This window comes from Spea bombifrons, chromosome 5 (assembly GCF_027358695.1).
Source record: "Spea bombifrons isolate aSpeBom1 chromosome 5, aSpeBom1.2.pri, whole genome shotgun sequence".
Lineage (NCBI taxonomy): Eukaryota > Metazoa > Chordata > Amphibia > Anura > Pelobatidae > Spea > Spea bombifrons.
The window spans coordinates 5,290,876-5,316,538 of NC_071091.1; the positions used below are offsets into that span (position 1 = coordinate 5,290,876).

The 25,663-nt window shown below is 40.3% G+C and overlaps 1 protein-coding gene across 1 annotated transcript in view; it reads right to left on the reverse strand.

Moving 5' to 3' along the window:
• Positions 1–407: 407 nt before the first annotated feature.
• The window catches only part of XYLB (xylulokinase), a 62,434-nt gene continuing 37,178 nt past the window's right edge, over positions 408–25,663 (reverse strand). The window contains exons 16-19 of the mRNA XM_053466006.1: positions 9,702–9,760; positions 9,300–9,387; positions 3,050–3,147; positions 408–1,139 (exon numbers count right to left, since the gene is read on the reverse strand). Of these exons, the coding sequence (XP_053321981.1) occupies positions 1,059–1,139; positions 3,050–3,147; positions 9,300–9,387; positions 9,702–9,760 (326 nt within the window). The 3' untranslated portion in view covers positions 408–1,058. The remainder of the gene's footprint in view (positions 1,140–3,049; positions 3,148–9,299; positions 9,388–9,701; positions 9,761–25,663) is intronic.

Consider the following 25,663-nt stretch of genomic DNA (forward strand, 5'->3'; position numbering starts at 1 on the left):
TTTCAGATTGTTCAGCAGATTTCTCTTTAGTTGGAAGCCTCTGCAAATTTTCACCATCACTTTTTATGTGGATTGTAGGCCCTAAAGAGCCACCCCAAATGTAATTGTCATCCTGAGCTCATTTTGTTTACCGCTAATAAAAGTAGCCAAAGAAAGAAAACGTTTTCCAGAATTTATTCCAAATAAAAATAGGTTCAACGTGGTGTATCGCCTAAAGAAATACAAAATGTTTTATTTATAACCAATTTATTGCACAATTTTTCTAAAACAAATTCCTATTGGCCAAGAACAAGCTCTGAGATACAATAAAATGAGCTAGCAATGTATTTATTAATTTATAGTATATATACTTATTAAAGAACCAGTATTGGCATTTTCTTGCCCTCATGTATGGCATTTTTTTAATGTTTTTATTTTAAGAGGGTGATACAATGTTGTAGTGCAGATGGGTCCCAAAGTCTTGGCTTTTAGGGTTTTTAAGGTGGGTAGACTTGTTAATTACCATCTCAACTTGAAGAGGTCAGGGGTCTTCTTTCCTTGAAGAGGGACCCATAAGATGACCCTAGAAGACGAAGACTACTCACTGGGCATTCAAGTTCTTCATGGAGAGTCTGGCACAGGACCTTCCGCCATGTTTTAAACAGAATTGGAAGAAAAATGTGCTTACAGGAGTGGTCTGCAAGTATCTCGTGCCTCAACGCAGTTCCTGCAACCCGGAGATTGCAGTCACCTGGAGACCCAGAGAAGCGATGCCCCCCCCTGGAGTTTCTGGATGATACCTGGAGAGTTCCCAGTTCTGGGTATATTTACCATTCAATACATCTATGATTATAAGTAACATAAGCATGTTCTTCAAACGTTTAATAAAAACCGATTGTGATTATTAACAAACACTGATCAGTAAAACATGGGGGAATACACTCCAATGATTTGCATACTACAATGAATTACAAACAATGGAAATGATTTGATTAATTGTGATAAAGGTATCTTTGGACTTTGTTTATTAGAATTATTGTAAGGAATGGGAGACGGTGTCTGATGTTCCGCATGGTGTCTCAGTTCATGGAAATATTCTGGGATTCCAGGATCACTATAGATTCACACTCAGCATAACGCTTCAGTAAAGGCTGGTAGATCTAAGGAGGGGATAAAAGATCCGGTTAACAGATTGATGATACTGGAGAAGACCAACATATTACAGTTTAAAGTCTTTACAGAAAGTTATGAGCATATTTATTTTATTAAATAAAACTTAGCTTGAAAAGACTAAAAACTGAGAAAATTAATGATTCTCTGATAAATACACTGGACTTGTGCATTTGGATTCGTATGAAGTTTAATTGTAACAAAATTGTCCAATTCCGTCAATTCAAAGGAACGTCTGAAAACGAGGAGGGATCCCTACAAAACCAATAAAAAAAAACGAAGCAGAGAGCTCAGGATTTGTTTTTTTATTTTCATTGTTTTTTTCCACTCTCATTCACACTCTCTCTCTCGCAATATCTCCCTGCGGGAGAAGGGAAAAAGAGTGTGGAAGAGAGCATGAATGAGCGCGTGAGGGAATGTGAATTAGAGTGTGTGAGAAAGTGAATGAGGGTGAGTGACAATGAATTTCATTTCCAAATGGAAAAAGCCCTTTGAAACCTCTTTCTTGCCACCAGCCAGTCCACTACGTCTATTACTGCTCTACTTATATATATTTAACTAATTATCTCCCTTGGACCAAGTAAACCCCTCAGGAGAGTTTCTGCACCAAAAGGACTTTAAAAAAAAAAAAGAAACGTATGCCGGGCATTTCAATTAATTATGACACTATGCTGTGGAACCTTGTAAAAGAAGAAAGTAATGCACAGTTATTGTTTTGTATTATAATGTAATTATTATAATGTCAAACAAACATTATTTAACAGGTTTAATTAGCGCACTGAACTGTAAAATCTAGGATTTGGTAAAAGTGACAAATATACTTTAATAAATGTAATACATATATAATATAAAATGCATTTTACTCCCTGAACAAAAAGTGATGTCATCAGTTCAATATTCAGCCAACTGATGACATCACTGGGCTATTTTACCCTTTTGGGTGATCGATTGCCCATTTAACCAATAAAGCAACTATTAATAGGCTCAACGATCTCCCTTCCAACTGGTCCATCGCTCCTTTTAATCGAATCTGATATCATCTCTCGACGCTCCTTCCTGGAGAAGACCGGTGGCAGCAAAGCACGGATATCCTCAAGAAGACCCTGAAGAGGTAGATCCTGGGAGGCTGGGGGCAAAGCCGTAGGTCAACACAAAATGTGTTCTCACCCAGGACTCCTTGACATGCTGTCTCAGAGCTTCTTCTCCCAATTACCTCAATCAGGAGTTTTATATTTTAAGGTTTTCTACATCATAAAAAAATTATTTTATTTTAAATGAGCAATTTAACCCGAAATATCATAAATTTGCGATGTTCTTTGATGTAACCGATGCTGGCATCCCGCTTATCTTAGCTATCCCCCCCCCCGCCCCAAAGCCTCCTAATTCCTAACTCGGCCTCAGACTGGAGTAACCACTTTGAGCAAAAATGCCTTAGAAATGGAAATTACGATTTGATTTCCACATTCAAAGAGGTGCCTTCTGTCTCTCTTTGTTCGGTAACAAGCCAGACGCGGAGGAAGCCTATTTAATGGATTTCTAAATATTTGATCTTGATTTGCATTTTGCAATTTATACGCACCGTTCTAAAGGAGAAATGAGGCCGTGCTTTGTCTGCGTACTATTATTCTATTTAACACATACAGAAATCTATGGCTGTTACACCCTGTAACAAAACCTGATAAATTAACATTAAATTAAGAAAAAAATACTATGCCGAGGTGCTGGGGTGATGACTGCCTAGGTGGTTAAAAATGGATAAAAACATTTGGAAAACAATATTGATCAATAATACAGATTTCCAATAAAAATTAAAAAAAAAAACAATTTTTCCTTCCGTTTCTGTTTCCTTGCTATTTTGAGACTACATGGTTTTAGTGAATAAAGAGGAAAATATTGTCACCTGATCTGCTCCGGTTCTTGGGGTCACCACTAACGTATGTTCCTCCGCTAGCTTCACGACCTCCGCAAAGGTGGATCCTGATGTCTGCATCGCAAGAGCTGAAATATATTCAGAAAGTCTTGCTGTTTAAATTTAAAGTTTATTTAAAAATATTAGAAACGAGAATAATTTAATAGAAACGGTCTTTATGGTTACAAAGTAAAAAAGCTTAGATTGCGACAAAATTTTCATCCAACAATAGCTTAGCCGGTCACTGTCTGCATTTGGGGTTCTAGGTTTCACAAGTCGGGCAGAACATGTGAAAGATACCTCCACCTGTTCTCCCTTTCGACCCCTAGACTCCAAAGCACTACTACCGGGTAGAGGCGGGCGAAAACATTTTCCCAATTTTCTAAGAAAGATACCACTTTACGCCCAATAACACTTTTTGACATTTCTTCTTTACATCAGTGACATCACTAAGCAGCACACTTATGTCATTGTATATAAACAATGGCGTGTTCTGGTCTAGGCCAACTAGGGCAGCAGATCTAGGGAAGCAGAAGCCCCCCAGCTGCATAACATGGGGCAGATAATCCTATTGCATGATAAGGATCCCCAGGGCAACACTGCTCTAAAAGTCATTTGGGGAAACCAGAGATCTCCCTTGTGACCTTAGTATCGTTACCCAGCGCCACGAGTCCTTACGAGGTAGAGCTCCAGGCTATGATGTCATATCCCGTCACTCAGCATAGAGGTTGGCGTCCATGGAGTTAAGTTACAGGGGCATCTAAGGCCATGCTCTGGGCCAGGGCTAGGGCAACACTAGCCATAATCCATTGCCTATTGCCACATACATCGGCATCGAGGAAAAATTACAAGGAATTCACAACCAAAAAGGTATCCTTAACTTTTATTACTAGTTACTTTCAATGTGGTAGAATTTACTGCAAAACGAACCAAAATATCATTTGTTTTTTGACTGCCCTTCAGATCCATCTGTTTATTTTCCTTTTTCCAAAGTCAGTATATTTGGCAAAGAGATGGTCAGGAAGCCACAGTACCTGCTTCAAACTCATTGACCCCCAAACACAAATTATATCGACCCGGGCCAATGACACGGCTCGCAGCCCGCTATTCAATAATGTTTAATTACGCTCCGGATGGAAGTACAACGACTAAGTGCAGAACAATACTTATTCTTCAAGAATTGCACCTGCTTAAAAGAGTGAAGAATGAGAAGCATACAATGTCAAAGCTAATCGCTTCCAATAGATACAAAGTGCAACATGTTTACCAAGATCACACAAAGGATAAGTCCTTTATCACTTAGTCCCTTCTGTTAAATGTATCTGCTTTTTTCGTTATATTGGGACAAAGCTAGAAGGATAATACGGGAAGCAAGGTTACTAGGGAATCAGGATCATGGATATATATATATATATTATATTATATATATATATATATATATAAAGGATGATAACCATTCCACTTTTAACCTTCAACCTTACAATCCCTACAATCATTTCCAAGGGCTTTCCACCCGTTATCGCACGGCTTTATTTAATTAAACTATGTGTTAGACTCAAACTTCCTTCTACTCTGTCATACCGTAAGAACATGACAATTTATGTCACGGTTAAACCCAGTATGTATCTGCCTGTAAGCTAAAAAGGGGTGTTGTGCACCAAACAAGAGTGGCATGAGTACTAAGAACACGATCACTGGTGTTCTCACCAATGCCACTAGCCTAGATAAAGTAGAGAAACCTGGACTAGATTGAGAAAACTAGGAGCCGACGCAAAACATATGTCCAGTGGAGCGTGCCGAGCCACACAAGAACGGTGGAGGTGCTGTCAGCCATCGATGGAAGGGAACATGTCCTAAACGTGACACCGCAGCGCACCGGGTAACATAGTGTCCAGGAATGTTCTCGGGAGTTTTGTTTTTGAAGGTGAACTTCAGGATGATGTGGAATACGACGGAATGAACTTGGTAAATAATGATCTCCACTAACAGGACGGCTTAAAATAATGTTGATTAAAGTATTTTGTGTATTTTCTTTTAGAAACCACATAAGAGACATAAGAGATCAGGGCAACTGTCATAATCTAGATTCAAGAGCTCCTTAGAGTGCACATCTTTATATATATATATATAAATATATATTTATGATATCAGTTATAACTGGTTTAACAGGGTTAACAACCTTAACGGATATGGCGTAAGGTGTGTTATCCATCAAGGACAGAGATAATATGGGGCAGCTTGATTAGTTGGTTAGACAGAATTTTAAAAGAAGCTTAAAAAATCTTATTAATGCAAAAAAATATTTTAGAAATTCACTCAACAGGTTAATTCAGTTAATTTTAACGCCATCAAATCCCTCTCCTTTCTTTTTCTATAAAACCCAAGATGATTTTTTTTAATGATTTTTAAATCCTGAGGATTATTTTACAAATAAATGATTATGTCAAATCTATTCTTCTGCAGGGAAAAAAACATTTTTTTTTTTAAGTTGTAAAATATCCCGAAGCCAAACAATTCTGTTGGCAGATATTATTTTCGCCTTTTTTTTTTAGATTTTGTACATCAAAATATCAGGATCGCTTGTAACCAAACAATGGCGATTAATAAATATGAATAAATGTCTGGGTTTCCTAGCAACCCGTAGAGCGATTTGGAGGAGACGGCGTGTAGAAGCTCAGCTCTGTAGTGAGGCATCTCGGAAGGAGAAGCTGCGTTTAGAACATTCTTTACGGAACTCTCTGATTTCTGATAAGGTGTGTTCGGGTGACCCGGATTGTGTCGGGTGTCAGGTTGTGTTACTGTGTTCCTCCGCACCAGGCGCGTTAAACCTCGTCCCTGAACAGGTCGGTTATACATAAGAGACATCTTGGTAAAAGAGGAGGCATTATCCTGATGAATGCACCTCTGTTACATGTGACATCAGAATTTGTATTTACACATAAACTAGTGGTAAAAAAGTTGGGGTTTTTAAGAGAAAAAGCAAATTTTGTCCATTAAAATAACATGAAGTGGATCAGGAATTCAGCGTAGACAGAGTTAATGCTGTAAATGATTATTGTAGCTAGAAAGGGCTGATGTTTAATGGAATCTCTTCATAGGCGTACAGAGGCCCTTTATCACTCCCATCACTCCTGTGTTCCAATGGCCCTTTATCACTCCCATCACTCCTGTGTTCCAATGGCCCTTTATCACTCCCATCACTCCTGTGTTCCAATGGCCCTTTATCACTCCCATCACTAATGTGTTCCAATGGCCCTTTATCACTCCCATCACTCCTGTGTTCCAATGGCCCTTTATCACTCCCATCACTCCTGTGTTCCAATGACCCTGTATAAACAAACCTTTTAACAAGCATATTAATAAAAGTTATGAAAAGTTATGTTTTAGGGTGGGGTAATAATAAGGGTATTTTTGATCCCGGGAACGGGATTGGTTTGTTTTTAGTTGTAACTTACCCTTGTCCCCGCTGGGGCATTATTTTGGAATTGTGAATTACCCTGTATCACTCCCATCCCTCCTGTGTTCCAATGGCCCTTTATCACTCCCATCACTCCTGTGTTCCAATGGCCCTTCTTTATCACTCCCATCACTCCTGTGTTTCAATGGCCCTTTGTCACTCCCATCACTCCCGGGTTCCAATGGCCCTTTATCACTCCCATCACTCCTGTGTTCCAATGGCACGTTGTGTTCGCTGATCCAAATTTAAGTTATAAAGGCTAATTGATGATTAGAAAACCCTTTTGTAATTATGTTACAGCCAGAAATGTCTTTGTTTTCCATGAAAAAAGCTGAGTGACCCCAAACTTTTGAACTCTCATTATACCATGAGTTGGCCAGCCGGACAGAGGCGCGGGAGAACCTGGCTCACATATTCCTTGACAATTCGTTACCCCGTACATGAAGCAACGCCTCCGCTGACAGCACTGATTCTAATCCCAGCAGGTGGTTGGCCCGCAGGTAAGTCCCGATTGGCGAGGACACTTATGTCTGCTGTAGGGTCGGGGTATACGGACACCGGGGTAAGGGTAATACCTCAGGGACCCAGAGCCCCAAACACTACTGGGCAAGGCGTCAGCAAAAAGGTGCGCTTAGAAGTGCCACGTGGTCAGAGTACCGATGGCAGATGACGCGGATGGCATCAAACCATTTGCCTCCTTCATGAAACCTAAATAAGTGTCCTGCTTGCCGAGTGTCCGAAACAAAATCCCTGAACTACCTTCTGGCCTGTCCTTGGCTTCTGCATTGATTTTAGTGATCTAAATGTGTCTAATCCGTAAAAGAAGGGATGTGGACAGAAAAATAATGCAAATATCTCGAAACACACTATGGATTCGAGCGATTCTGGTGCCAAATTTAAAAAGTCTTATCACCATAGCAACCAATAAAATGTTTCTGCTGATTTCACCAGGCTTCTAGGGTGCTGGCTTCCTCAACATACCCTCACATTTACAGGCAAAAATTAGAGGTATAATGCCCCTGGTGTTTATCTAGAAGAGATTATATTCTATCTGTGGTTTTACTTTGCCAACTGCATACGGCTCCTGAATCTAAAGCCGAGACCAAGGACCGATCAAGCTTTGAGTCTTTACAGCAGGAAAAGTAGACGGGCCGACGGGGTCTTATTTGCCATCAAATTCTATGTTTTTCTTACAGATGGCTGACTTTGTGGTTCAGGCTTTTTAGCACTAACCATGTCCGTAACACACAAAGCAGGAACGGAAAGCTCTAAAACGGTTAACCCTGCTCAATCACTTTTTAAATATTGTTCCGATAGAAGATTGATTAACCGAGAGAAGCAAATATTGACAAAGCCAAGCCAAGGTCACCGCATTCCTCCAAGGACAATTAATCACAATTTTCCAATGGAATCCGATACACACATTGTTCAGCGCGTTTCAATCTCTATTTCATAAAATCGTTTTATTAGCGTTTAACAAAGACGATTGTTCGGAAGATATAGGATGGGAATACACGGTGAGAAGTCCTTGGGAACCTTAATAAAGATTCCACTGAAGATAAATTAATTAGCACGGACTGACATGTTGTGCCAGCTAATCCTTTGACTGTAGAAAAGAAAATCTCAGAGGTAGACTTCTCGTTCTGTAACACGTTGGGGCATCGGGACGTACTATTATGTCCTTAAAAAATCTATCCCTTGAGATTTTTGCATCTGCTGGGAGATTGTCCTGCTAGCACACAGTAGATCGGCGTACCCCCCAACAGTTCCGATGTTTGTAGGAGAGTCCTGATTTCTAAACACAGTCCTGGTTTGCTGCAGCGCTCTGTGCAAGGACTGCTTACACTTAACAGTGAGTGAATCCCTGAACCCTTGTTCAGGCTGCCTTATCACACACATACATTGGGATCAGGAATGCAGAACTGCAAACATTCATGATCTCCAAGAAAATCAATCTGAAGAAGACACTTCCTTCTTTTTAACCTCATTCTAAAATTGTGTGATGGAATACTCGTCAGGTGACACAAAAGCAAGTGCTGATAGGTTGTTGCCATAGAAACTGAAAAAAATCCTTAAACGTCTCTGTGTTCACAGGAAGGATCTACATGTCAGATGTTCTACGGTTTTTTGGCTACATACTGGAGACATCAATGAATGTTTTTGTCTACGTGGAACAGTATCTTTGATGTAAAGCTGGTTACAGATTAAAAAAACAGCAATATTTTCTAACGGAATCCTTCTCTATGTCATCTTAACTTATTGTTCTCAGGGTCCATGTGATTATTCCTCCCCATTAAATTATATTGTTAAGCTGCTGATTGTCTCTGATTGGTTCAAACAACCTTCCTCAGACTGGAGTGTGGAGTATGAAGGTAATTTAAGGACAGCAAGCTGATTAGACATGCAAGCTTCGCCACATTCTGCCACTGACCTCACCTTATAGTCATTAATAGAGTCTCCCCCTATAGCTGTAAAGGTTAGACTCTACCCTTTAAATACGATCTGTGTTTGTACATACATAATGCATGACGGTCTAATAAGGGCTACAGCTCCGCATCCTCGACTCACCCGTACCCCGCGTCATTTGTTTGGGGCTAATAACCTCGTTCTTGTGCTGCTGTCATCTATGGGAGATTGAAGATTTCCTGCAGCAACATAAATACCGCACGGTATGAACAAAGCGCTCAAGTCTCCCAGTGCGGCGGGTTTATCAAGTAATTTACACGCTGCAGGGGAAAGTGACAGCATGAAGACTTTTCCGTGATATTTCATAAAGTTCTTTACCGTGGGCCGCTCGATACGCGCTTCCTAAGCAGGCAGAGTTAGCCGTGGCGATTGTGTACACGGGAGCATTGAAGACATCCGACAATACCTGCAAGAGATAGCAGAAAATAAGTATCTTTCAAGGTATCCGCCATGTTTGAAGGGTTAATATACAGGGACATGTTACGGAAATAAATAATGGGCAATTATTCCTATTATTTATTCTTATGAGGTTTTTGCTTTACGGGAAAGAAGAGGAATTGCACCTCTTACTAGGTTTAAAACAAAGCAAGAATCCAGCGCATACCCAGCGAATACCATCCAAAAAACACCTGCGGCATAAATATCGGGGATTCCGTCACATTATACAGCCATATAAAAAAAAAATATGAAATTGTACAATATTAAGATGAAAACATTTACCTGCAAAATATGTTCATTGCATGAAGCACCTCCAGTAGCCAATATTCTTGTTTGTGGCACTAAAAACAAAGCGATTGAGATATTAAAATCTAGTCCCAAAATAGTTTGTTTTTTGGAGTGCATTTGGCGTGCATTCATTAGTCGCCGTGTTAGAAAACGAGTCTCATTTAATTACTTCCCGGCTGCAATAATAATAATAATACAAAAATATGTATATATTAACATACGTTTGAGATTGGCATCTCATTCTACTGGCATTGAAAGAATTTGGAAACCTGATCTTTCTCCCTAGGGGGACTGGGTATTATTCATGGTATTTCTTGGTAGTGAAGGGGTTAAAGGACAAACAGAAAAGTGCATATTAAAGCCTCCGGTTATTAGCTAATCCATAAAATTTATACATCCAGGCATCGCTGAGCTTCGCTTATTACACACAAAGCCAACCTAAAGCACTCAAGATTCGTTTAAATCCAATGAGTGTTTTTCTTTGGGTTTTCCGCCGGCCCCGAGAGCGCAGACGCGGACAGCGGGCTATTCGGCTGCGCTGAAAACAATTACATTGGAGGCTTCGGCACAAAGAAAAGATGTTTGCGGCAGGTTGTGCTATCCGGAAGTTTTCTTATTGACAAATGAATGGCTTCCAACAGTTCCAATGCTGGGCTTTGAAGTTAACTCTTTGCGTGCCAGAAGTGTATCCATACCAGGTGTCCTGTCCTGTTTTTGTGTGGAATGGGGCTCAAGGGCCGGTTGTGGAGATCCTCGTATCCCCCTTGGCCGGCCCAGGGAGCTGTAAAATCAGTGAAGGTCTGAGCAATCGCAGCAGAGAGCTCCACTGCAGCTCCCACGCTGCCACCCTCCGACACTCTGGAGCTGAGCACCGCAAGGTAGCTCTTTGGGTATGGTGGGTGGTTTGGTGGCCTGGGTGGCGTCCTCACGCCTCGCCTTAAATCCCACCCCTTCCTGCATCTAGCCACACCCCAATAAATAAAGGGGTCTTGATCCGGACACCTGGAATTTGGGGGGAAATACACAGTTCCCATTCGGTGGTTAGAGGTTATCCTGCAAACCAACAAAATCTTAGGGAGAGTGGAAAATAATTAAAGGGAACGCCTGGAATTAAAGGTGGAAAATGTACACTATGAAAATACAACACTTCAAAACAGGCAAACTTTATTGGGACAAGGGACTGAACGCAGCGGGCGGTGACCCACAGAGTAAGCATAGGGAGGAGCTTAGATGCTGGGAGGGGCTTTATTTATCACACATTTTATAATGAGCAATACCGCCAATCAGAACGACATGACTGTTCCTTTAAAATATGCAGATTCCATTTTTAATATGCGAAGCACTTCATTTTAAAGACTTGTCGCCTATTTTCCACCAGCCAAACACAACGAAACCGAGACCCGTCTGTATAAATGATATAATGAATCAATTCCTTAAATTAATCAACGCGGTACCAATTACAGCTGAACACACAGCGCTCTCCTTCAAAAGGTTTGTTAAAGTGGGCAGCGTACGCACTTTCAGATAAATGGCTAATTGCATTTCTAAGTCCGCGTTGTGTTATGCATTATCGTGTTTACACGGTGGGTGTTAAGCGTACTCGCTAGCATTAGATTATTATATCAACCAACACTCTCGATTAGCTCGCATTCCCTTTATTCTTTCGGGTGCCTTAGCTGCAAAGCACAGGTGTTTAAGGGGAGATGATGACTCCTTTAGGCTGGGGGAGCACTGGCCGTAGTTACCCTACCCAGGACAGGGCAGTGAGAATATACAACCCCGAGAATGACACTTTATGTGGCCCTGTTTAGTAGGGCCAGTCCCTCCCTTGGCACCAAATCCCGATGTCCCTCTTTCCTCCCCGATACCCCTCTTGTTCTAGGAGCTCGGAATGTTTGCTGGGTATCACAAGGTTCTACAGCCCTAAAAGCCCCAATAGTAAGAGAGAGAGAGGCACGTATGCCAGCATAATGTCTGTATGGGGGTCCACCACTTGCGCCAAGTCTGACCGCTATGTGCTGGAAACCAATCAAGTTATTGTTTCCCGCTATCTCCTGCCTTCATTGGGTGATATAAGAACCATTCGGCCCACCTAGTCTACCTCTTTAGCATATGCAAGAATATTCTATATAATATATATATATATGTGTGGGTGCACAGGGGATGGAGAACGCCTAGATGTTTCTCTAGGTATTACTAAACTACAACTCCTATGACAGTCAGCCTACTGCTTGTCATAGATCCTCCACGTAGACCTCAAGGCTTCAAGATCAGACGTTCACTCTTTGAACAGGAAATTATATTGTCACATTGTTTCTAAATCAGTCTCGCAGATAATGTCCCCCGCAAGACGAAATCCTGAAAGGAGGAAAAGTCGCAGAACAATTTCCAGCTCAGCTTATGAAATAATGTCTGGAAAATCCACAGAGCTAACGGCAAATCCCGCAGACCCGCGTGAGATCAGTAACTTTGAAGCTTTGTGATCCCTCATCTAATATCTTTCTTTATATGGTTTACAAATATCGTATTTCGGAAAGGAACAAAAGAACATCCTCTGCTAGAAAACTTTCCTTACTCTGTCTGTGTTTGGCTAATGCGCCTCCAGTACCCGATATATGACATCGACGAGTCGCATTATATTTCTGTTCTTTCATTCCAGATTAAAAAAAAAGAATAAATGCAGTCTAGCATGCTTCCACGAGACACAGGCACCTTGGGTATAAAACATTATCTGTAAATTGAATCAGAAGCACTGCAAACAAAGGTTTATATATTTGTTGGGCCAACCAAATCCTAAGTATAGTGTGTGTGCTTATATGTGTAAATATATATATATACCAAACAGCCATAGCATGATCACCTGCATAATATTGTGTCGGTCCCACCTTTGACCCATCGAGGCATGGACTCCACTAGACCTCTGAAGCTGCGTTGTGGTATCCGGCACCGAGACGTTAGCAGCAGATCCTTTAGGTTCTGTAAGTTGCGGCCGCCATGGATGTGTCCCGGTGCCGCTTGTTCTCCAGATAAGACACCTTCTCCCATTGCTCCGTGTTCTTACGCTCACGTGCTCATTTTGCAGCTCCTTGGCCCTATCTGGGGAGATCAGAGGATCTCCCCAAACAGGTCCATGATCCCTACTGTCCTGCTGAACAGCAGGGCAATGGCCAGAAATGTGGACTCCCCCCTCTAAAAACGTGACTGTTGGGAAGTATGAAACACTGCTTTTATAATCTTGTTTTGCTACGCGCAGAGCTTGTACTGAGCAGGGAAGTCACCTTTTAACATTTAAATGTTTGGTTAGTATTTAGAAAAAGCAACCATTTACTTTCAGTTTTATCCATTTTGTTTCACCTGCCGCTGCTGACCTGTTACCCAAATATATTCACTTCAGCCTGTGCTGGATCCATTTCATGCTTACTTTTTACCCTAGAAGTGGTGCTAAGGATCACTGACCAACCCCTTGCGTCCTTAAGGGCATTTCTGTCCCATAACAATGTTACAATGTTTGTAGATACATACATATGAGTACGTCTCCATAGCATGTATATGATATAATAATAATAATATGCACAGCATACAGTGATTTACAAGAAGATAAAAAAACAGCTGGGCTGAGAATTAGCAATAAAAAAATTCAATATTACATTTCAGAAAGTAAATTATAACAGAAAAAAAAGGAGACATAGGAGACCGTACAAAAATTAATGACCATGAAATTGAGGAAATGTACCCAGTACCGACTATTCAGAGAAGAGAACAGTAAATCTTTTTTCTATGACTGCCGGCTCCTACTCACAAATATTAGGTGCTTCCCGTGGAATATTATTCTCTTCTCCGTGGAGAAATGGTACCGTATGTCGAAAACCATAAAATTGCTTTGTTTATATACTGTGTTGTGTTAAAGACATGACAACCAAGATAAAACAGTACTACCCAGAGCTGGATTATCTACTGGGAAAATTAGGCAAATCCCTAGAGGCATCCCCTCATTGCTTTAGATATTACAGCTAACGAACCCCCTCAATGGTAAAAGTCCTCACTGAGCAGTGACACAAAGGTTTAGCGTCAGAGGGACTGCCGCCCCCTAGGACTAATCGACCTAGGGCAGAATGCATCTTCGCCACTGACCCATTTTAGCAGTGGCCACACTGTCCATTCTACCATATCCAGACGGGTGCTCACAGGGGTCTCGTAACATCATGACATGTAACCCTGCACTACTAGTGAGAAATTGGGGGAATTAAAATGTAACTACCTTTTAACTTATACATTTCCTTGCCAATTAAATAGCACAACCTATAGGTGAAAATTTAACCTACCCCCCACCCCCCAACAAAGTGGTTTACAGCACCATACTGCTTACTTACTAACCGCTGTTAGGCAGTCACCGACTGTTACTCGAAGCTGATGTAGTAAACAATTTGATTTTAACCATAGTTAAACATAGTTAGCAAAGTCACATGTATACCCCCCTGAATACTTAACAAAAATATATTGTCTTGATCTGAAAGTTGAGCAATTGTTGTTTAATAACATTCCCGCTTTCAATAAAATTCCCTGCACCCTAGAAGGAAATAACCTTTTTATTGCTAAGAGGGGAAGGCAATTCTTCAAGCCATGGTTTCCCATGGGTTTCCCCAAACAAAAAGTGTTTTTCCTCTTCTGGGCGCTAAAGAAACAATCCAGTGGTAGCTCCTTGTCCAGCTGAGTGTTACACCACAGCTTTAGGGTCCTTACTGTGAAAGACATTCTACTTTACGTATTTTAAAGCGTTGTATTTTACATTTTCCACATTTAATTCTAGTTCCCTTTAATTATTGTCCGCTCTCCCTAAGCTTGTGTTGCAGAGCATAACAAGGAGGCAGCATTGGAGCTCTGTGCTGTGATTGCTCAGACCTTCATTGATTTTTACAGCTCCCAGGGCCTGTCAAGGCAGATCAGAGGATCTCCACAACAGTCCCTTGATCCCCACTGCCCGCAAAAGTCAGAACTGTGACTCTGCTTATCATAATAAGTTGTCTCTTGCTCTGTGGAGTGAAGATTATCCTGTTGTATTTGTGCAAGGTGATATGGTATTCCCTTAGTTGGTTCTTTTCCAGAGTAAATAAATCCTATTTAGCTATTTGTGCATCATAGTTGAAATATCTGATCCCCCTTATAATATTGTTTTTGTAGTTTTTCTATGTACTTGTTTCAACTTAATCAGAAACCAGACCTTATAAAGATATCGATGCCCTTTCAAATGGATGCTAACCACCTGTCTGCTTTAGCAGCTGCTGCTTGACATTGTATATGGTTTCTGAGCCTGGGCTCGTACCCCCAATTTTTGAGGGTCATAATTCATAATAATTGCCCCAGTCTAACACCAATTAGTGCATAATGAATTAAAAAGTAAATACTCAGTAGATACACTGTGTTCTCAGAAAATAATGCTGGATTCTCATAACTGAAGTCTCTATAATTTTATATAGCTGCCCACTTTGAGACTAATTTGCAGATAAAAGGAAGAGTCTAAGGAAAATGTTTCCAAAATGTAGCAGTAATTATATTTTATATTATATTGATATTGGGGATATTACCAGCCAAGTCCGTCTAATCCATGCAGAGTGCAAAGAGCAGTCAGAAAGATTAAATGTCTATGTTTAAACCGCATATGGCAGGAAAAAGATGTGTATTTACCAGTTATATTGTTCTGGGTAAATTTAGTCTTTGAACCTGTGGAAATTCATTTCAGAAATCAAATTAATTTATACAGATGTGTCAGGAGCTGCAGATCTGTCCATATACCGCTAGATAATTCCTTCAACTCTCTAACCGCTGAGATTTAGTTTACACTAATTAGAAATACAGATTGAATATATGCCAACCTAAATCTAAAATCACGTAGCTTATATAACACACGTCAGATACAACCAACAAGCTTGCAAACCAATATTTTATTTTATAAATGTGCATTGGTTGCCTATTAAAGGGACACTCTAGACATCTTTAATGCGTATGATAACTGTGTGGTCTCTTTAATACCCCCCTATATGCATTTGCCCCGTCCACTGCCCGCCAACTACATGCCACGCAGGAGATGTGTGCTCCATGCATGTGATATACTCACTGGGGCTAGCCCTGCCCTGGTAGCAGCTAGAATTGAGTGGGCACTCACTCACTAAGCCACTCCTTCAGAAGGTTCTAGAATGCTTCTAGAGTGTAAGCTCTTTGAGCAAGGCCGTCCCCACCTTGTTTCTTTAAGTCCAATTGTTATGTTATATACTACTTGTCATGTCCTGTCTACCTATTGTACAGCGCTGCAGAAGATGATGGCGCTATATAAAACAATAAATGATCATAATAGAAGCTCCGGGAAGCCTACATCGGAAAGTTTCCAGGTATGTTTATCACCACAAAAAAATATATTGGCGTGATCCAATGAATCAGGTAAATTCCTGGTTGCTATAGTGACAAAACCATGTTTATATTTAACCCTCAATGTGTCTGTGGATGGTAACATAGTGGGGGGGGGGATGCTGGAGGTCATTATACTACTTCCAGATTCCACCAACATTGACACCTGATATATTTTTGCATTCCATTCCATTAAGGAACATTCCATTGGTTTCCATGGCGATAAGAACATTTTTCAAACTTTTTATTCATAGCCCCAAAGAACCTTTACTTACTAGACCCTAATCATCTACTGGCTCTTTAATCCAATAAAATCGGAATGTTTGTTGATTAAACACAATGTTTCCAAGAAGCAATATGGCTGCCCATTTGCCGAATTATAATAAAGCCAATTGTTTGCTGTAAATACCCATTAAATATTCAGCACCAGTCAGTGCAAACAGACACATTGCAGAAATCTTCTCTCCGCACATTGACTCGAATCGTTACCGAGCTCAATAGCGACTTCCAATCGTTCCTTAGGACCATCTTCAAACAGATCCGCATTGAATTCTTACGGCAGAACGGGTAGAATAAATTCTGGACATGCGTGTGCACGACGTGACTTATCAGCATACCTGGGAACTGTCTAAATGAGCTGGAATATTAACCCTTTGATAGCCCGTTGTGATCTGAGAATCTGCCCTGGGATTGGGGTAAAAACCCTGAGAGTTCCCAGGTATTAATAAAAGATTAGCATGTATATTTTCGATGCAAACTGTTCTTATACTGCATAAATGTGACATTTTTTAATCTTCCATTATCTCACGTTCTTAGCACCCTGACCAGAGATACCAGTTCTTTAAACACCCCACACCTAAGGGGTAAATGGGGGGGGTGGGCGGGCAGCAGTGGGGAGGGATGATATTTAGAAAATACCTTATTTTTACCATTTCTAGCACAGTGTGTTGTCTCAGCACTGGAAAGGTTAAAATATGATTTATATTCTTAAATAAAGCTATTATTGTGACATTGTCTTCTTTTATTGTTGGCATATTATAAAAGCCAGACAGTTCTGAAAAGGATTGTGTCTGTTAACGCTTATAAATATGCATTCAGAGCCGGCATTCTGCATTCCCAGCTTTCCTGCCCTGTACCAGGTTCAATGTAAATGGTATTACAATGGCTGACTATATTACAGCACTCCTATACGTGTAATGCTTTTAATTATTGATGTTTTTACACTTCATCTACAGATTATAATTTAATTACCGCATGCTTAAGCCTACACTTCATGCACGGTCAGAGATACTTTATTTTCTGAACTCATCTCTGCTACAATTTGGCTCTCGCGCAATACAATTCCATGGTTCATAAGAGCGCCAGCAGCATCCCTATGAAGCAGCAGACCACGTGTGGTCCACATTGGGACATCTGACCCACCCAGACTTACAAACAAAATATAAGATCAAGCATTAGCTCTGTCTTCCCACCCGGGACGTTAAACCCAGTCTGGCCAAACTGGGACGCTGGTGGCTTTACCATTAGCCTGCTGCCTTGTCTTGCGCTTCCCAACAGATTAAGGGCTATGAGGCTGCTGGACCCTTCTTCAGGCTCATTATGTGAAACCCATTGTGTCATAATCAGCCAGTTTACAACTTACTTAAACACACGACACTTCCTTGTATGTTCATTACCTGCTCTTGGACTATTCTGTCCGTTAAGAGTCTACCCCGACTGTCTTATTTGGTTTTCTAGTCCTATCCGTTGGCTTCTGGTTCGCCCACTAAATTAACAGAATGGCAGTGTAACTCCTTCTGATGCCTGCGATTGCCACCAGTTTTGGCTAATTGTTGGTAAGAAAGCACTCCTACCATATAAGACCCCCTCTAACCCGGTAGAAGCCCCCACACTGTATTTGTCTCCCCCAGATAAATTCGGTGCAGGAGATATGTTCAGCTGAACACATATCCTTGCAGGTGATAGCCTCACCTCCAGACGGCTCAAGCCCTGGCTCGGGCAACGCTGTGAGTGGGCGTCTGTTTAGACCCCCAAGCGCAGAAATCACTTCCCTCAATTTTAATGGATTGGCTGCCACTGATTGGCTGCTTCAAGCAGCTTTTTATCTGGTAAATCCTTCATTTTTTAAAATTTTCATTCTGACAGAATGCATATTTAAGTACTCCCAGGGAAACCCACACAGTAATTTAACCCCTTCACAACAAAGCCCGTACATGCATTAATTAATGGGTTTAAGGACCACCCGTTGTCTTTAAGGGATTAATATACAATCCCTTACAGTAGGGGGTGTCGGGGTGTCGGGGTGTCAGGGACATTAAAGTATCCCTTTTAACCACCTGATCAGTAGATTCCTCTGCTGCCCAGACGGGGTTAAACAGCATGCACACCAATAATATCTAAAATACTGTCAGCATATGATCCAACCATATATTCGATGAAGACGCAGATGCAGTTATTGGCCTTTAAATGTCTCCTCCAGCAGTTTTCTACTTAAGCTCTCTCTTGTAAAAATCAATGGTTTAGAAAAGTGATAAAACCTCCTAATCTTCTGCCTGGCTCCCTGTTAAATCCCGCCGCCGCTCCTGCGCTAGCACCCGCTATCTCCACGCGTTGGGAAGCTGCAGTACAATGGTCCAGATCTTCTATCTGCACCTTCCTTCGTATTCTCCCTGTTCCACTCTACTACCCTTAATTAATCTACAGTAACTAAAGAAACCCTTAATTCATCTCTATTCAGGTGTTAAGGAGCGGGCACGACCGTTTCGTATCGTATCCGGTTAACTCTTTAAATGCCAGCAGATTATCGCTATTTACCCCTACAAGGGCCATTTGCCTCTGTGACCCGCATAGACGATGAAATAGACCATCAAAAACCCCATCTAACAGAATTTCATTGATATCATACTCTCCGTACGTCAATTATAATTCTCTATTGTAACAGTTCATGCGCATTTGGCGCCCTATGATGCGTTACCAAGAGGGGCATGTTCAAAGTTAAAGCTTTCCTTCTTTTGACCCATACATTTGTGACGTGTAATCTTTCTAGGGGAGAATTCCGATCATTTCTGATGCCCGACGTTTCATACGCATTCACTCAACATGCAAACAACAACACTTATCTTCACGGGAAGCTGCTGCAAACTGGGGGGGCAGCAAAGCGCTCCAACTGAAATTAATGGGGGGCTTTCCCCACATGCTTACAGGGGTCTTAGTAGACATGCCTTCATCGATCCAATGTTGGAGCTGCCAGCCTTAAGTATATCGCATGCAAAGAGATAGCGTGCAAAACTTCAAACGCATATGGGGGGGGGGTCACAGAATTCAAAAGCCATTTTGCTAGCTTAATATTTTTCCTCCTATCAATTTACTTTAAAAAAAATAAAAAATGCGTAAAGATAAATGTATAACGAGAAAAAAAAAAGGAATAAAAAGAAATGCTGTGTTTGGTAAATCTAGGTCACGCTGTTTACATCTTGGGTACCAGTTTGGTCTTTTTTACATTAGAAACATTTCCATAACACCTTAGAAATATTGTATATATATATATTTATACGAAGCATCTCGATAACGCTCGGAAAGACTCCATTATGCATCTGGCGGATGCGGTGACCAGCTTTTAGGGGCCAGGGCTCGATCGAAATATATTGCTTCCATTTCAATATACATGTCGTAGGTATAAACACCGGTGATTTTATTGCAAAACAGACAGAACGGAGGATCGTTTTCCTGCACATATAATTCTGCTGATTATTATTTATAACTGGCATCCAGCGGCCTTTGGATTATCAGCACCAAGACCCACCGTTCGCAATCTAACCTTTTTTACATGCATTTCCATCTGTAACGTCTGCCTGCTTAAGGACATAATGTTCTTTTCTGTAAAGTGTGAATTGAACATTATATATATATACACACACAATGAGCAGATAATATACGTAACTATATAGAATTTTGTTCTTTCGCTGTTAGAATTGCTTCGTTCTCAGCGCAGGATGTACATTTTCCAGCAAACACACGGGACCCTCTTACATCTTGACAATTACACACTTTGTAACGCTTTGATAAACAGGAATAATTGAATGTTTCCGGGCGTACGGACCGCAGGTAAGTTGAATCAATCGCTGCTATTACTATTTCTGACGTTGTATTCTTAGGATCTGCACGATAGTGGAAAGCTGGATACACCTGGAGCTGAAGACGGAGGTCGTGACGAGTAACGTTTCCCTCTGTCTTCTGATTATAATTTATAGGGTGAGTTTTATTCATGCGCTGCTTAGGTTTTCAGGCTGGCTATAGGACGCTTTAAACACTCTCCACCCCCGCGGGGTACGCGCTAAGACATGGAGACAAAGAGATTGGGTGCCCAACAGGAAGCACATGGGTTTCTGGTTGCTCATTGGTTACCGCTTGGTAGCTGTCGAGAACCGACACACTCCACGATTGGATTAGAGGTGTGTTGTAAAAATGATGTCAAATGATGTCATTGCATCTACAGTCCCGGTTTTTGTGCACTGCCTGCTGTCCCATGTAGATTCCCCTTTAACCGGTAAGGTGGCTTCTGCCCACTTACGTCTTAATCCTGGCCCCCCAACCTAGGTGTCCTGTTTTGGGCACTTGAAGTGTTGGTGGGTATGCTTTAACCAAAAGTAGCTCTTGTTAAATATAAGATGTGCTCTGAACTCCTACAAAATCTGTGAGTCCTTAGCATGCTTGGTGTCAGAGTTGGTGTAAATCCTTTTTTTAGGGATACTCCAAGCCAATTTAAGTAAGCAGAATAAGTAGAGCTGGGTAAATATCTATGGGGTCTTCTACATAGAAACAGAATTTGCCAGCAGATAAGAACCCTTCGGCCCATCTAGTCTCCCCATTCTTCCTTCTTAATCAGTCGTTGGTCTCGTCTTAGATTCAGGAGCCGTATGTCTATCCCGCGCATGTTTAATACCCTCACTATATTACCCTCTACCACTTCTGCTGGGAGGCTGTTTATCTATCAACTACTCTCATAGTAACGCTAAAAACACCTAACTTGAACAAGCCAGTCCAACCAAAAAAAAACTCAAAAAAAAAAAAATAAAATAAACAATGACAAAAGGAGCCAGGTTTTTTTATCTCAACGAAATGAGATGAGATAAATAATTAAATATAACTAGTGTTTTACCCCTTAAGTTCCAATCTCTTGTCTCGAGAGATTAAATAATCGAAAGAAAAGAAGGGCCTTTGGAAAGTGTATTGATTTCTCTTATTTGCTTCCTTTATAAAATCTATTCTGTAAATAAAATAAAATTAGAGATGCGGTCAAAGGTCTGCGCTGAGTATAAGATAGTTAATATCAATTTATCGCCAATACTAATAACTTTCCAAGTGGGGAAAAATAGAAGACGCCAAGGTCACGCTTTAAGTGCTTCGGCGCATTGAGGGTTCTATTCCTAACACTTATCGTTAACAATAAAATAAGTAACCGTACAATCGCACTTCATGTACCGCTTTCCAATATCCGGCCTTGTGTGCTATTCAAAGGTTTTTAATGCGGCGAAGACATTGAATTATATTTGTCAGACGCACTTGATAACACCCACAAAACTTATCAGAAATATAATAATCTTATTTCTTATAAAATGTAACATAATGGCTATTAGGTTTATATTTGGAATATAACTTCTGCGAATTGTTAGATGCATTATTCTCTTGTAGTCCAGAAAATACAATATTTATATATATATATATATATATATATATATATATATATATATATATATATATATATATATAGTATATATACTGTGTGTGCATATAATATATAAATATATATATATATAGTATATATACTGTGTGTGCCTATAATACATATATGTATATATATATATATATATATTGTTTATTTAATATTATTGATAGAAGCAAATTTTTTATCACTCCCGTCTCCATGTTTTCCTAATTTCATATTACTAATTTAAAAAAAAAATTTATTTAAAAAAAAAAAATTGTGTGGCTCTTTCTGCATAGGTTTACAGGAGCTTGAACAGAACAGACCTTTTTGGGTGAAATCTCACTGTTTTTAGAAATGATTGCACGATAACTTTTGGACTTGAGCGTTTCATTGAGGTTTGCTAGAGCCCGGTTTTAATAGAGGAATTGGCTTGGATGGAATTGAAAGATTTTTACTAAATTCTCATGAAATATAACAATAAATCACTTCCTAGCAAGCAATTATTAGTAAAATGACTAAAATACTGTATTAGAAACCAGCTGTAAAGTCCGGAAAAGATCACGGCGTTGATTCCGGCTAAAGGCATATAAGCTGGGTATTGCGCCTTAAATCGGCTTGCTGATGATGACATATACTAGATGCTCCGGTGGTTTATTTAATAATAAATTGTAATTTTATATGCAATAAAAAGACCTAATGTGGCTCTTTAAACGCATTCACCCTCTTTAAAGTGTCACTCGAATGGTTAGTCTTTAAAGGGTGTCATAAACGCTCATCGTAATTCACGACCTCCACCTATCGCCAGGAAACTGTAAATATGTTTCTTGATACCGCTAAGTGTTTGAAATCACTACGAGGTTAATATATCGTCCGCAGAAACCGCTCTACGTATCTGGCAGCCATTTCTGTAAACACAATAATAAAAGGTGAGAGGTAAATCAGTCAGAATAATGGTGTCTGCCGACAGCTTGGCTGCACAAACTTTCTTATTGTTACGAGACGAGATTTATGTCTGGGAGAATAATATTGTTATACGCTCATGTATGCTTTTGTGAATTTCCTTGCATTCCTTACAAATATTATTATTATCCGCATTATACCCAGATATCAACAGTCGCAATAAAAAATGATAATCCCATGTTCTAGATTGTAAGCTTGTGAGCCGAGCCCCCTTTACTTAATGTCTTAGTCCGTCAGTCCTAGTTTTGTCGGACCCAATGAATGTACGGACTGTAAGAAACGCCTCGGAAATTGCTATAGAAATAAAAGATAATAATCCTTATCTCTCGTGAATATGTTTCTTGAAGAGCTGCTCATCCATACAATGGGAATCCAACCTCATCCAACCCAACGTTGCAGAAAACCCTTCTTATGGGTATATTCACTAAAAGCGGGAGTTTTTGGCTTAATCAGTGGAGACACTTAAGATATCTCACAGACTTCACTAGGCATTATACAGGACCTTCCTTTGCAGGAGAAGTTGACCTAAGGTTGGTCCACCACAAGACATAATGTTGGAGTTGGAACTACGACATGCCTGCAAACTCCTGCTTAAATCAGTAAACTCCTTGATCTCAAGACAAGGGGACATCGTTAATAAACTACAATTAATTAATTCGCTTCTAAATCACCCAACCTTATAGACCATTGATTTCAGACACAAACAAACATGGGCTTGCAGCAGATTTTCGCTAAGGTGGAACTTGATGAACTTCTGTCTAGTTTCAACCTAAATTGCGATATTACTAAGCTAACAAACACAACGTATTAAGCCAAACATTACAAATCATGCATGAGGACAAACTAGCCATAGGTTTCAAAGTTAAAGCAAGAGTGTTAAAAATGATGATATCATAAACACTGAGGATGCGCAATCGAGATGAACGATCTACATCATCTCATGAGTGTTTCAGACTCACGCTCACAGCTTTTAACACACATTAATGTAACCTTTTCTATATATATTGCGCTTCTCAATCCACGTAATTGAAATATTTAGCCTAGAAACATGGGTCAATTTGGAAGCTGAAACATGTGTCTTAATGTGACAGTCGTGTCGTTCTCTCCCTTCTCCTCTCCCAACCTTACAAAGGCTTCCTGAGCCAACGAGCAACAATCAGCAACTTAATAGGGGAAAGATAACTGAATGGGGGGGGGGGGGGTAATCATTCAGATTGTGAGACCTGAAAACTTAGATGGCTTTTTCCATGGTATATTATAAAGAAGGCTCCTGATACATCTATATATTGGTTAGAATATAATCATTTCATATGTAAACACCATTATCTTGGTTTATTCAGTCTGTATAATGTATGATCTAAGAAGGGACGACACATTGGATCATGGAAGCAGATCTATGTGGTTTCCTTTTATTACTATGCAAGGATTAATGCTCCTCAAGGTGCCGTCTGATAGATTAGGGAATATGTACACGACACCTCGATCCCGCGCTCAAAATAAAGAGAGGACATATATTACATCCCGGTGTTGACTCTCTATTCACCGCTAAGTCACATCGAACACTGAAGCTATTTCGGAGGATACACTAGAGACACAAAACCCTTGCAGGGAATTGTGGTAAAGAATGAATTAGAGTTCAACATTCTATGTACAGAATATGTGTCATTCTCAAGTCAACAATACATACATTGCATATTCATCTATGACACTGGTGTGAATAAACATAGGGAGCAACCTGTCTTCGCTCACTTCCCGTAACATTTTATTATGTTACATTGTCGTAGAATGATTCCATTGAAAAAAAAAAGGGGTTGACAGCTGTAATCGTGGGAGAAAATTCTTTAATATACGTAAGCAGATCCAGTGTTTCCCCCCAAATCGCATCGTTATGTATCATAAACGTTGCCTTTTTAACAAGGGGGTAATCTGGCAATTATTCCACCCCCTCTGGGGCTGTTCTTGCTCACACGAAGGTCACATTCGAGTTAAACGAGCAGATGAAAACATTCTTCATTTGTCATAAGTAATGAAACATGTCAGCTACAGGAGGCAGAACTTGGAATCCAGCAGGAACATCACGGCGCAGCGACATATTTAGTATGAAAGACAAGGTCAGGACATTCCTAGTCCCTTCTTCCGTTCTTTACGTATCTAGAAGTAAATGCTCAAGGTGGTGTGAATTCATTTGTAAAACTGCGGACAACTCTTCTAATGTGATTAGCTCCGGCGTTCTGAGCAAGAATATTCACGTACAGAAGTGGAGCTTTAACCGACGGCCGATGTATTAAAGTGGTTAAGGGAATTGTGGCCACCGATCTGGGATTGCAAATCAAAAGCCGACGATCTGTAAGTCAGTGAATATCAATTAATACGAATAACGGTAACAAGATAACATTAATATGAACGGACACGGACCCAAAGTAAAAAGTTTTAAAAAAACATAGCGTACAGCTGAGTAATTGGATTGTATTAAAAAACTGTTCCTTGAAGATTTACGTATAGGGACCTTACTATGTCAGCTCATCTGCTATCATACCTGGACACCCTGAGCATTTGCCCCTAAATTTAAGGGAGAATGGGCATATTCTTAGGGTCACACAGTGTGGCGCTGGCTCCTTCATAGTATGTTCTGATTTAATGATATGTGAAGGTCCTGACTGGTTCTTTTCTCCCTATATTTCACAACTGGAATCCCTGCTTAAATACAGGTGCCTTTCTTCAGATTATCTTTACTTCCGGACAACGGTTTTCACAGGGACAGTTATGAGAACCATTTGACTGCCACCCTTAGTAAGTCAATACAATAAAAACCTTGTGATGGTCTATTAAAGGATTAATGGCTAAACAACCTTAGGGCCGGACCATTGAGAAGGGTCCCAGAAATGTCCCT